The sequence below is a fragment of the Oryctolagus cuniculus genome, chromosome 12 (assembly GCF_964237555.1).
Source record: "Oryctolagus cuniculus chromosome 12, mOryCun1.1, whole genome shotgun sequence".
In the NCBI taxonomy this organism is placed as follows: Eukaryota; Metazoa; Chordata; class Mammalia; order Lagomorpha; family Leporidae; genus Oryctolagus; species Oryctolagus cuniculus.
Genome location: NC_091443.1, coordinates 71,205,658 through 71,218,802, shown reverse-complemented (window position 1 = coordinate 71,218,802; position 13,145 = coordinate 71,205,658). Strand labels below are relative to the sequence as shown.

The window sequence follows — 13,145 nt, the reverse complement described above, 5'->3', positions numbered from 1 at the left end:
TTTGCATCCAAATACTTATGAAATTTAACACTAAGTCTCCAGTAGTTGTGTTGCTATTTACAGAATAAAAACACAGGCAACTGGACAGCTATAACATCTTATTTAATGTTAAGCAATCTGAACTTAATAAACTTCTTCCTTGATATGCATTTGATTAAGGAATAAATAAGAAAGGATTAAGACACAAATTAATTTTTGTTAATATTGATAGCCTATTATTCTTTTTAAACCTCTATGTGAATTCCCATCATTAGAAAAGATTCAGTTTTTGAGTATGAGAATGGGTATTTTTTTCTGAACAATCTGTAGTTTGGACCAGATCCTCAGAGGCAGATTTAGGGACTGGTGCTGTGGCATAGTAGGTAAATCCACCGCCTGCAATGCCAGCATCCCATTTGGGCATCAGTTCGAGTCCCGGCTGCTCCACTTCTGATTCATCTCTCTGCTATGGCCTGGAAAAGCAGTAGAAAATGGCCCATGTCCTTGGGCCCCTGCATGCCTGTGGGAGACCTCGAAGAAGCTCCTGGCTCCTGGCTTCGGATCGGCTCATCTCTGGCCATTATGGCCATCTAGGGAGTGAACCAGCAGATGAAAGACCTCTCTATTTCTCTCTGCCTCTACAGATCCTTTGATTTTTTTTTTTTAAGATTTATGTATTTATTTGAAAGTCAGAATTTCAAAGAGGGTTGGGGGAGAGACACAGAGATCTTCCATCTGCCGTTCACTCCCCAGATGGCTGCAATAGCCAGGCCAAATCCAGGAGCTTCATCTGGATCTCCCACATGGGTGGCAGGGGCCCAGACATGGGCCCATTTTGTGCTGCTTTTCCAGGCCATTTGCTAATGAGAACTGGATTGGAAGTGGAGCAGTCCAGACTCTAACTGGCACCCAAATGGAATGCTGGCACCTCAGGCAGCTGCTTACCCACTCTGCCACAACACTGGCCTCTACAGACCCTGTAAAGGCAATAATAATAATAGTAAATAAATAAATAAATAAATAAAAAATAAGAAAAAAAATATTTTTCTAGAGAAAAAAGCTCTGAATTTTAAATCTCTGCCTTGGTTTATTTTGTCAAGCTGTTGATTTAAAATAAACTTTATAACATGTAATCAATCTTCTCTCCTCTTCTTTCTTTTTCTACTCCAATGCAACACCCATTACATCTTTGGGGAACTTTTAGAACGTGAGTTAGTTTCACAGCTGAAGAAGAACAATCACTAGAGTAATGTTTAAACTGCTTGTCTTTGGCTTTAACTGGATTCGTCCATTAGGGAACATTCTCGTAAAGGTTTGTCTACCCTGGAGTAATGACACATTTGAAGCTGAAGCAGCATAATCATCCTGGCTCATCACCCTTGCATAACCGTTAGAAATTACCCAACTCTCTCCTTCCATCTGAATGTTATGGAACCCCTTAACAAAGAACCTGCCCAACCAAAGAGTTTCACCAACATGGCTGAAATCAATCAGTTGATTGCTGGCATAGTGACTCCTCTGGATATAGTCTTCACACACACTCTGTTAGACCCATTTTGAGGTCAGAAATAGCTTCCTGATTTGGATTCACAAATAATCTATCTTCATGTCCAAAATCTGGGCAGGAAGAAAATCATACATATGATCATACCGTTCTGGCATCCTTAGTTTTTTTTAACCTTCCACTCCTTCTCTATCCCTTCATCCTTGCCCTTTCTTTTTGTGTCTCTTTCTTTCAAATCAGCAATATCAAATGTCCTTCATTGAAATTGTTAATTTCCTCTTAGCTGCTGTGGCTAGTTGCAAAGACACAAAGATACTAAGATAGCTCTATGAAATAGTGAAAGAGAAAATTCATAAGCCAATAAAAAGAAATAATATTGGAAGAATGCACAAGAGAACCAAATAGAATGTCATCACACTAGGATAGTTTAGAAAAAGGAGATAATTATCATTGTTGGAAGTTATATGTTTAAGAAGTGACTTGGAAAAGTGAAAGGATGTCTAAAGTGGCAAGTGAGCTAGAAAGCAAAGTTATTTTGTTGTTGATTTCAGGGTAATGCCAGGTGAGTCACTACTTTTTGGTAAATTGGAGTGAGAATCTTAGAGGCTGAAGTGTGCCAAAGGTGGCAACAAATCAAGACCCAGATGAGCACAGAATTTTTCCATTTTCAAGTGAAAATATTTGAGAAAAGTGGCAAGGGTGGAGAATTCTAGAAGTAAATAGAATAAAATAATTCTTGTCCAGTTCTCATGTCCTTAGCTTGCCTCCTTTCACATTCCAACCATGAATAGGATGGAGTCCCAAGGTTTAGAACTTTGCCTCTTGCTGGTTTCTCACTACCACTGGTGGAGCTAATACTGGCACCCACAAGTTCTCAGGCTACATGTGAGATTTTGTGAACCCCAAAATGCTTTTTTACTCCCCCTAGTAACTACAAAAGTGCTTTTTCCACTAGTAATTATGTTTCTCTGTGGACTGTGTTCCTACTAGACATAAATGAGTGTGAAAGAGATGCCTGTGGGAATGGAACTTGCCGAAACACGATTGGCTCCTTCAACTGCCGCTGCAACCATGGTTTCATCCTGTCTCACAACAACGACTGCATAGGTGCGTGTGCAAAAGTGTTCACTGCCAAAGCAAGTCAGTTTTACGTGTGTTCTTTAGAATTAGCATCACCTCTAGTGTGTTGGCTGTCTTTTAAAATAGATGCCATTTTATGCATAACAGTTGGTTATAGATCTTGTCAGATATAATGTGCTAATTAAGTATCAAATCTAGTCACTATATTACTTTGATTACAATGTTCATGAGCATCTATAATTTTTTATTCTTTGTATAGAAATTACATGATTCAGGAACAATGTTGACATTCTTGTCCAGATGATTCACTGTAGTCTCTTAAAAGAAATAAATTACTAAATCTATAAAATTGCCCATGTAAAACATGCTAGGCAACAGTAATAAACCAAATTTTTTCTGTGCTAGAGATTAATTTTTTATACTTCTGATTGCAAGAATATTAAATATTTCATTCAGCTGAATTGTGTGTTAGTAGATTGGTTTTAACTTTTCAAAAATCAAAGATAATCAAGGTGAAACATAAATTCTCATATAGATGATCAGTTTCTAACAGAATCATGTAATCATGTAATCTTGTTGTTAGTTTTGTAACAATAGCCAGGTCTATTGTTACAAATTAAATTTGCACTGTAATCTCCTAGATTTGGCAGAGCCAGCAAAAGCCTCTGAAGCTCAAAATAAGTATATTTTCCCCTTAGAGCATTGTTGGGATTATGACATTTTCATTGGAATTTATTAAAGGTTTTTGTTTTTGGCAGATGTTGATGAATGTGCAACTGGAAATGGGAACCTCTGCAGAAATGGCCAGTGTATCAATACGGTGGGCTCCTTCCAGTGTCAGTGCAATGAAGGCTACGAGGTGGCTCCGGATGGGAGGACCTGTGTGGGTAAGTGCAGGGCTGCAGAGACCCAGGATACAGCGTTCCCGGAGGTCAAAGACTGTGTGTCCGCATCCTGACCCTTCCTTCTGGAAATCTGCAAGAAAAATCAGAGTACGGTTAACTGATCCAACCTCTAAGGACTGTGTGTGTGTGTCTGCACACACACATGTGATACACTTATATGCCATATATAATCACTTTCCCTTATTTCTAAAAATTAAGTCATTGTACTCAGAGAGGAGTTATATTTAACAGTCAAGTAGTTAAATTGTTCTGTAAACAGTTGTGATTTCATCCCTGTTTTTTTCTTTAAAATACTGTTTTGTAAACTACTATTTAATCTTTTAGGTATCCTCAAAATCTTCATACTCACTTTTCATGTTACAGTTTGCTAGAAATGCTTAATCCTTGTCAGGTAAAATAAAATGTATTTGTTATATTGTATACTTTTGAAACCTGATAAAGCTTACTTTTATTATCATTTATCTTTCTCCTCATCAGAATTTTGTCTACTTTAATTAGCTTTACATATTTCTTTGATTTAATTCCAGTTTTTTTGAATTTTGTTTGCTTGATGAAAATCATATCAATGGGCACCTCTTCCTTATTTTTTTCCTTTTCTATCTTTGCAGACATCAACGAATGTCTTCTAGAACCTGGAAAATGTGCACCAGGTACCTGTCAAAACTTGGATGGGTCCTACAGATGCATTTGCCCACCTGGATACAGTCTGCAAAATGACAAGTGTGAAGGTAGGAGAGCTATCGATGTTTGTAAATGGGCAGTACTGGTCACTGCACTGGAATTACCAAACCAGAGAGTTTTTGTATGTGTGTGTGTGTGTGGTGTCTTCATTTTTTAATATTTTATCAGAAACAAATCCAAGGGCAAAAGATATGATTGTAGCCTCATCTTTCTGGCCCAGATGAGAGAACAGCTCATTCTGTGTCAATCTCTAGTGTAATTATTTTGCTCTGTGTGTATAGCTGGCCATACAGTCTTGACCTTTTTCCACAAAATTTTATATGGCTTGTAAAAATTCCGTGTCACACTTCAGTTATTCATGAAGTATGTGTTTTTAAATGGCAGTAGTTTGCAACTAATTTAATATCAACTGATTGCAACTGATTTAAAATCACTAAGTGCTCACATTCAAGACTGAGTATGGTTATATGACTTGTCTATGTTGTTTTCACCTATGGAGTAGTATAAATGTGTTATTACAAATACATTTTCAAAAAAAATTTATAGCATTGCATTCCTTTGATTTCAACACATGTCATGACATTGAGTGAAAGACATTAAATTACCAGATCTCCATAAATAAATAGGAGTGAAAAAACTTTCAAGAAGTCATCTAGCTCATGAATTTCCTTTTAAACAGATCTGTATCTAATCCACAGTGAATGATAATTTTCTGCACTTTTAACATGTCAATGTGAAATTTTATATGTTCAAATTTAAAAAGCAAAGGATTGATGCTTTAAACGGAAGTACAAATGAAAACTATTATTTTACTTTTATTAATGATTGGTTTTATTTGTTCCATGATGAATATGTAATTCACCTAAAAGGAAAACAATGAAGATATATAGAAATAAAAACATTTTTCAAATGGTTAATAAGTATTCCAGTTCTACAATCTTTGTCCCCATTCATAAGAGGTTGGCACCTACAGGTTTATTTCTGCCACAAGTGAAGGAATCATAATAATGATGACAAAAACAAACATTTGACCATTTTTACAAAACTTAATTTTTTTGTTAAGAAAATATTGGATGTATAAGTAAAAGAGTGTGAGAATGGAGTAATTTGATCATCAACAGTGGTTTGGATTCATTAATGAGCCACAGGTTTCATGACACAATTATAAATGCAACCTTCTACCACAGAATGAGGAAAAAGCTGATTTTGCATTGTCCATAATCACTGTGCATTCCACATTTCTAGAATAACTCCTTGTGATATTTACAATTTTAAGTCAAGATAATGGAGTTAATTTCGTAACTTTTCTTAGTTGGATCTCTTGAGAATAAATTGTGTAAGTGAATACATTTTAGTGTGGGTAGAATTCTTTTCACAAACATGTCAAAGTAAAGAGCCCCAAGATACAAGAGATATTTTGTGTTTTGTTGGAAAACAAAATGTTTTCATAAACATAGTATGACTCAGAGTTAAGACTTACCACTTTCTGCACTACAAATTCCTACTGAAAGTCAGGGGAGAGATGGGTGAGTTAGCAGAATAGAGTGGCCATACTTTTCCGTAAGTTGGGTGATCAAATAATTAATGACCAAACCAAGACAACTTTAAAAGTGAAAAAGGGCACTAATAGTGAAGTTAGGTCAACATGCATGAGCAGGAACTCTTCTAAGCAAACTAGGACTGTTCAAACTTGGCTGCAGACCACCCCTGCAGGAGCTAAGATGCGTTCTATGCTGAAGAAAACTTGCCACAATTCTGAGTGTATCAGGTCCTCTTAGCTCTCCAAAGAAAAAGCAACATGCAAATCAGAGTTAAGAGCTTCATCTTTTGTGCTGTCTTTAGTTTGTACTACAGAGGGGTGTACTTACCTTTGTGAGCATTGGTGTCCTTGTAAAATTCATAGTTCTAGGACTCTAGAATAGGGTGTTGGGAGAAGCTCTGTGGATGGGTGGAGGGGAATGCATGTGGTACACAGGCCTGCATGTCACATCGATTGGCTGACTGTTGACACAGTTTACAGCACAGCTTTTCTGCTTACTGTGCAGTGGTGCAGTGGGACTCTGGAGTTTCTTGTTTCTTTCCTAGCCTAGGATTGCATAAAATTACTCTAGGTTTTCTGATCAGCCAAGCAACTCAGTCCAAGCAACTCAGTCCAAGTAAGAAAAGTTTACCACTGCACTCCTTAGAAGGTGCTTGCAGATTCCATTTTTACATCAGGAGGTTTCAAAACTAAATTTTTTTTTAAAATCACCACAGCTTAAAAATTGATACAGGAAAATGTCATTGAGATAGGGAACAATAACTTCATTATTTGAATGGTTTTAAAACTCCATTGTCCTTTGTCCTCTACCATTTTGCATCTGGTACCTGATGTTGTCTCTGTTGTGTTTTGACTTTGACACATGTAATTCTTGTAGATATTGATGAGTGTGTGGAAGAGCCAGAAATCTGTGCGCTGGGCACATGCAGTAACACTGAAGGCAGCTTCAAGTGTCTGTGTCCAGAAGGGTTCTCCTTGTCCTCCACTGGAAGAAGATGCCAAGGTAAATGTCTTTGAAGCCTTTGGACTTTCATTACTCTGTGTTTATTTGGTGTGGTCTTACGTTTTAAACATGGCACAGCTCCGACTCATTGTGAACGAGAAGATGGCGAATTTTCATTCACCCAGAGGTCTAATGATTACCAGATGTCAGAAGGTTTGTTTCTACTTTTAAGGTTAAAAACTCATCCATCAAGTTATGGTTGCTTATACAACTCTCTTGGCACCTCAGCCTGTCTCTCCTCTAAGAACACAGATGGTGATGGGCCCAGCCATGGGGGGTCACCATGAGCCACTGGAACAACAAAGCAGGGGGAGGGGGAGTCAGTGGGGCCCTCCCTGCCTCAGAAGAGGTAACCTGCTTAGTTGTGGGCCAAACCCAGACTTCCAGACAGAAATATCACAGCTCAAACCATGATCCCCCCGGTAGATGGTGCCCATCCCTTATAGCTCAAGTTCTTTAAGGAAACGGAAAAATAAATGTAAAGTGACTGAGAGTCTTGCAGGGTCACAGTCCATTTTCAGGAAAAATATTTGTCAACTATTTCAGTAAAGATTGTTAGGGATTTGCCAGGTTGACTTTCCAAAAACAAAACAAAACAAAAAACATCAAAAGAAGTCTGAACTTCAGTATAACACAGTATGTGCTTAAGTTCCAGAAACCTGGTTAGATGTTTCTAAAACTGCAATCCTATGTGGCTATCTACTTATTCAAAATAGTCTATTGAGTTCTGGTTAGGGGTGGGAAATACACACACATATGCATTTTCTACCAGTGTTTTTGTTGCTGGATTGTTATTATTTTATTGTTGGGTTGGAATTTTTTATTTGGTGTGTGTGTGTATGTGTGTGTGTGTGTGTGTGTGTGTATAGTTTTGTTCCCCTGTTAGCAAATAAGAAGCACTGGATATCATTTAAGTTTCCAAAACTGGATTTGGGGCCCAAGATCTGCCATTTTTAGCCTGGAGTAATCCATTTAATCTCTGGGATGCTCTGTTTCTTCATTTTAAGCAATAACAGCTTCCCAAATGAATCCTACTGAATATATATAGACTCTTGTTATTGTTATTATAATTGCCTGATTAACTTCTTTTCAACTGGGCATTTTAGAAACAAGGAGAGAGTGAGAATTCTCAGGATGGTTCGATCTTGTAGAGCTGTTAAAGAGTTAAGTACATCTTAGAGTGGTGGTAGTGAAGTGGGTGCTTAATTCAAACGGCTATTCTGTCCATGTAGTACAGACCAGCTAGATAAATTCAAACTCCTTCTCCCTTGTTTTTGTGTGCCTTTGGCTTGGCCTGAGTTTGGAAAGAAAGCAGTGAGAAACCAGGTGTGAATCTGCCGATGTGGCAGGCCAGAGGAACTCCTCGGCTATTAATTCAATTTGCACTGGCCTGTCACAGAGAGCAGGCTAGCACTGCAGGAAGAATCAGCCCAGCTGTGAGCAGCCCAGACACATGCTCGGCTCCAGGAAGCAGAGCCAGGATTGAGGAATGCAAGCAGCAAAAGTGACTTTCTTGTAGTTCTGATGAAATTTCAGGGGTCATTAAGGGTCCTGTGCAGGTGGACTGGTAAACAGGCATCCTGACGAGCCCTGGTTAATATGTGTGGGTGAACAGGGCTCTCTTTTCCACTTGCAAGGCACCTTTGATTAATAAACCAATTCTACAGAATCACCACAAGCAAAAGTAAATTTCCCACAGAGTGCAGATTTTGTTGGAGCCAGGAAATTAAAAGCTGGGTTTTTCTTGTAAGATGAAAAATTAGGAGTCAGATTTCTATTGCCCATGAAATGAGAAAACTCCACAGAACCATGGCTTATGTTTCTGTAGTAGCAATGCTGTGGGACTCAGATGGACAGGCCCTGGCCTAGAAGACCACAGGTATAAATTGACCACTCCCACTTGCAGAATTTAATTATTGGAATTTGTCACTGAGGCTGACTTGAAACCTCATGCGATTCTCAGTCTAATGCCAAGTATATTTTTTCGAGATTTATTTATTCATTTATCTTAAAGGCAGAGTTACAGAGAGGCAGAGGCACAGAAAGAAATAGGGAGAGAGAGGTCTTCCATCCACTGGTTCACTCCCCAAATGGCCACAGTGGCCAAAGTTGGGCCGATCTAGAGCCAGGAGTCAGGAGCTTCTTCAGAGTCTCCCATGCGGGTGCCCAAGTGCTTGGGCCATCTTCCACTGCTTTCCTAGGCCACAGCAGAGAGCTGGATTGAAAGTGGAACAGCTGGGACTGGAACAGGTGCCCATATGGGATGCTGGCACTGCAGACAGTGGCTTTACCTGCTACACCATAGCGCTGGCCACTGCCAAGAATATTTTTTAGGGGTAGATGGGGTGGGGGAGATAAGGCCAGGGTCTGGAACAAGATTAGTGACTAAAAGAAAAGAAAGTGAGAATTTCTGCACACCAGTATTAGAAAACAAATGTCTGTAGACTAAAAGAAACTGTACAAACTGGAAAACAAAGGAGAGTTCAGTTTTAGTATATTTAGTGAAACATTTTTGTGAATACTTACTGAATTATACTTAAGACAGTTGTATGCATAAATAAAACAAGATCGATAAATGCAAAAGATTGAATGTGACGAAGAACTTGAGGAATGAAAGAAATAAAAAGGTGTTCTACAAGAAATGATAGTTTGGGAAATCTTCGAGTTTCTCAGCAAAGGAAATATTTGGGTAGCAAATATGTTGCATGACAAGGCCCTTGACCTCCGGAAGGGTAGTTCAATGAAAGGTGCCTGCCATGAGAGACGTGGAAGTGTTGTAGAAACTAGAGATGATTGATTTATGTGGAAGAGTTGAATAAGTTCATCAAAGAGGCCAGCTGGATTTGACCTAAGGAGCTTGGCAAATATAATACACTAGACCAGATAGTTAGATAGAGATAATTTTTAACTTAAATCCATGGAATCTTTTCCTGTTATCTTTGGCAACGTGGTAACCTTACACTCTGTCCCATGTCATGAAATCAAAGCTGGTGAAACTGTCTCAATAGGAAGGCAATGGGTGGCTGTGATAGTTTGCTTCCTGGGACTGAAAGACAGTAGCTGGAGGAAATGAAAAAGGCAGAGGTGGTCAGACATAAAGAAAGAGGAACTGTGCAAAGTGGCTACAAAAGCCTTTTCTTACAATCTGCCAATTTTAGCCTCTGTATAGAGAGAGGAGTTTTGCAAGGCTTCGGAAGTCACATTGGAGGGAAAGCACACCCTAGACCCCTGGATGAGCTCACTTTTTAGAGTCACCAGTTTGTTCTATAAGAAGTAGGAAGTTTCCAAGCCTGTGTCAAGCAGTGTTGGAGAATTTTGCAAGAAGTAGGTGCCATTTTCCTTTTGTAGTCACCAAACAATAAGTGATATTAAAATATATTTTATTAAAATATAAATATTTTAATTTAATTTTAAATTAAATTAAATATTTTAATTAAAATATATATTTGAAAGACAAACTGTTGTACTCCCTCCCACCCACAGACCCTTTTCTTCTTCTTGCCTTCCCTTCCTCTGTTTAGCTCAGGCAAGCTTCTGTCAAAAATATAATATTGACATGATATGTGTATGTTTATATAAAATCTGCAAAAAAGCCCCACTTGTGTTTGTAGCAGACAACTTCACGAACAGCTGCTTCAGTGACATGTCCTTGTGGTGTGTTTTCTACAAAGTTGCTGGTTCTTTATTTGACTTTCGTGATCTGGGGTTTGATTTTGGTTTCAGGACTTAGAGGTCATAGAATCAATGCCAAAGTGTGATATCTCAATAAAGAGTAAAACTAGCAGGGCTCCCTTACTCCAGAGTGCTTGTTAACCCATGTAAGTAGAGCAATCAATGAAGGGGTCTTATGAATGATTCTGTCTGTGAGTGTTCCAATCCTGAAGTCACGATGGATTTCAGATTTGAAAAATTACAGTATTGGACTTTATTTTAGACATCAGAATATTTTAAAGTATTGGCTAAAATAAGAAATGAGAAAGTAAGAGCTCCACTGATTTGTTCACTAGGTCTCACTATGAAAGTCACCTGTGACTTTAGTGATGTCAGCTCAGTTACTCTTATAATCACTGAAGGTGTTGCTGTGCTGCAGAGAACACATTTGCTAGGATGCACTGTTTCTTATTCATTACTCTAAGAAAGATCCAGTAGGAAAGCAACTCAAGAGTATTATGAATTTATGTTGCAGATTTGCGAATGAGCTACTGTTACGCAAAGTTTGAAGGAGGAAAGTGTTCATCACCCAAGTCCAGAAATCACTCCAAACAGGAATGCTGCTGTGCCTTGAAGGGGGAAGGCTGGGGAGACCCCTGTGAGCTGTGTCCCACTGAACCGGATGGTATGTCTGACATCTGCGGTCTCTTTGAGCCCTTCAAGGCATAGGTGGGCCATGAAATACGATTGTAGGCCTCTCCTTTATTTTAAAAGATTTATTTATTTTATTTGAAAGGCAAAGTTACAGGGTGGAGGCTGCAGGGGGTGGTAGGTGTTGGAGAGATGTCTTCCATATGCCAGTTCACTCCTCAGATGGCTGCAACAGCCAGGGTTCAGCCAGGACAAAGCCAGGAACCTGGAACTCCATCCTGGTCTCCACATGGGTGGCAGGGGCCCACACACTTGGTCCAAGTTCTGCTGCTTTCCCAGGTGCATTAGCAGGGACCTGGATCAGAAATGGAACAACTGAGACTCAAACTGGCACTCTAATGGAGTGCTGGTATTGCAGGCAGCAGCTTAACCAGCTGATTAAGCCAGCCCTGATTGTGGGCCTTAGAGACTGTAAGACCATTTAATTAAAAGTCTAATAAGAATACTCACTGAAAATGATTTTATCCCAGGAGCTAGTTAGTTGTTTTCTTTTTTAGCTGTGTTAGGAATCAGAGCTCCCCAAGGGACTGGCATCACACCTTTGGGAGTCTTGTTGGCTTCCCCCAGTTTCTGGGCTTGTCCTGTTCATCATTTCTCAGTGTGTGCAGCATGTGGTCATTGCCTGGGGAGAAGCTGTGACTGATTGCCTTGGAGCTACCTATTAACACGTGTGTGTCTCACTGCAGAGGCTTTCCGCCAGATCTGTCCCTATGGAAGTGGGATCATCGTGGGGCCTGATGATTCTGCGGTCGGTGAGTAGCCTGTGCTACATTCTCAGCATTTCTGAATACTCTCAACCAGCCCCTTCATTACCCTGTTCCCAGTCATTTTTATTCCTCCGCATCTAATTTGAAACATTAAGCCCTACTTTTTTTTCATTTCATGTGGATACCGGTTGTATTGTGAGATTAGATATTTTAGCGGTTAAATCCTGAAACGATCAGAGTTAGCCTTAATGTTTTTTTAAAGGCTTTTTTTCCTCCTTTTTTTAAGATATGGATGAGTGCAAAGAACCTGATGTCTGTAAGCACGGGCAGTGCATCAACACCGACGGCTCCTATCGCTGCGAGTGTCCCTTTGGTTATATTCTAGAAGGCAATGAGTGTGTAGGTGAGTAATGAGTGAGTTTCTCCCATCAGGATTTTACACATCAGAAATCAAGCCATCGAGTACTCACATCTGGACATTTATGTATTGAGATAGGACTTGTAAGTTTCACCCATCCATTCAGGTCTCCTTGCTTAGAACACTAGCTGAGTCACCTTCCTGTGCCAGGCTAAGCGCAGTGAGGGGCTAAGCAGTGGACAAAGCAGACAAGGTGCTTGTAGGTGAAATTAGAAAACGAAATTTTTAGGGGCATAATCTTATTCCTTATATTAGTGTATAAAATACAAAACTTAATTTGCATTTCATTACATGGAGTGATATGAAAGGTTATGTTATCCAGTATGAATTCTTCTTGTTTTAACTCTGTTATTAAAATTTCAAAGAATGGCTCCTGTGGCCTCCTTTTGAACCTTAATCTATACTAAAGTCAAATTACATCCAAGCATCACATTTCTTTATCTAAAATTCTAAAACAATTTGACATAAACTGAATTAATAATTGCATTACCTATGAGGTTTGTCTGTATAGACTACAAAGTTCTCTTTGTACACAAGGAATCAAGATGTAAGAATTTCATCCCCAGCTATCAGAGCTCCAGCAGTGTCTTTATCTTTTCCAGACTTTAGAATATAATGCTTTTCAGGCAAGCTCTGAAAGTCAATAATAATGTGGTTTTTATTAACATGAAGAAGATATAATATTGCTTTAACTTTTATTTAGTAAATATAAATTTCTAAAGTACAGTTTATGGATTACAATGGCTTTTCCCCCTATAACTTCCCTCCCACCCACACCCCTCCCATCTCCTGCTCCCTCTCCCATTCCATTCACATCAAGATTCATTTTCAATTCTCTTTATATACAGAAGATCAATTTAGTATATATTAAGTAAAGATTTCATCAGTTTGCCCCCACACAGAACACAAAGTGCAAAATACTGTTTGAGCACTAGTCATAGCATTAATTCACATTGACTACACATT

General features: G+C 38.9%; 1 protein-coding gene and 1 long non-coding RNA gene across 3 annotated transcripts in view; one reads left to right on the top strand and one right to left on the bottom strand.

Moving 5' to 3' along the window:
- FBN1 (fibrillin 1) overlaps positions 1–13,145 on the top strand; it is a 259,234-nt gene that overhangs the window by 220,513 nt on the left and 25,576 nt on the right. For both annotated transcript variants that reach the window (XM_051822402.2, XM_051822403.2), the window contains exons 47-53: positions 2,474–2,590; positions 3,322–3,450; positions 4,077–4,196; positions 6,567–6,692; positions 10,879–11,028; positions 11,741–11,806; positions 12,048–12,164. In XM_051822402.2, coding sequence (XP_051678362.1) covers positions 2,474–2,590; positions 3,322–3,450; positions 4,077–4,196; positions 6,567–6,692; positions 10,879–11,028; positions 11,741–11,806; positions 12,048–12,164 — 825 coding nt within the window. The remainder of the gene's footprint in view (positions 1–2,473; positions 2,591–3,321; positions 3,451–4,076; positions 4,197–6,566; positions 6,693–10,878; positions 11,029–11,740; positions 11,807–12,047; positions 12,165–13,145) is intronic.
- LOC138844681 (uncharacterized) lies at positions 2,795–6,158 on the bottom strand. Its single transcript, XR_011380906.1, has 2 exons — positions 6,018–6,158; positions 2,795–3,538 (listed from the first exon to the last, which is right to left on the bottom strand). It is a non-coding gene; the product is annotated as an uncharacterized lncRNA (long non-coding RNA).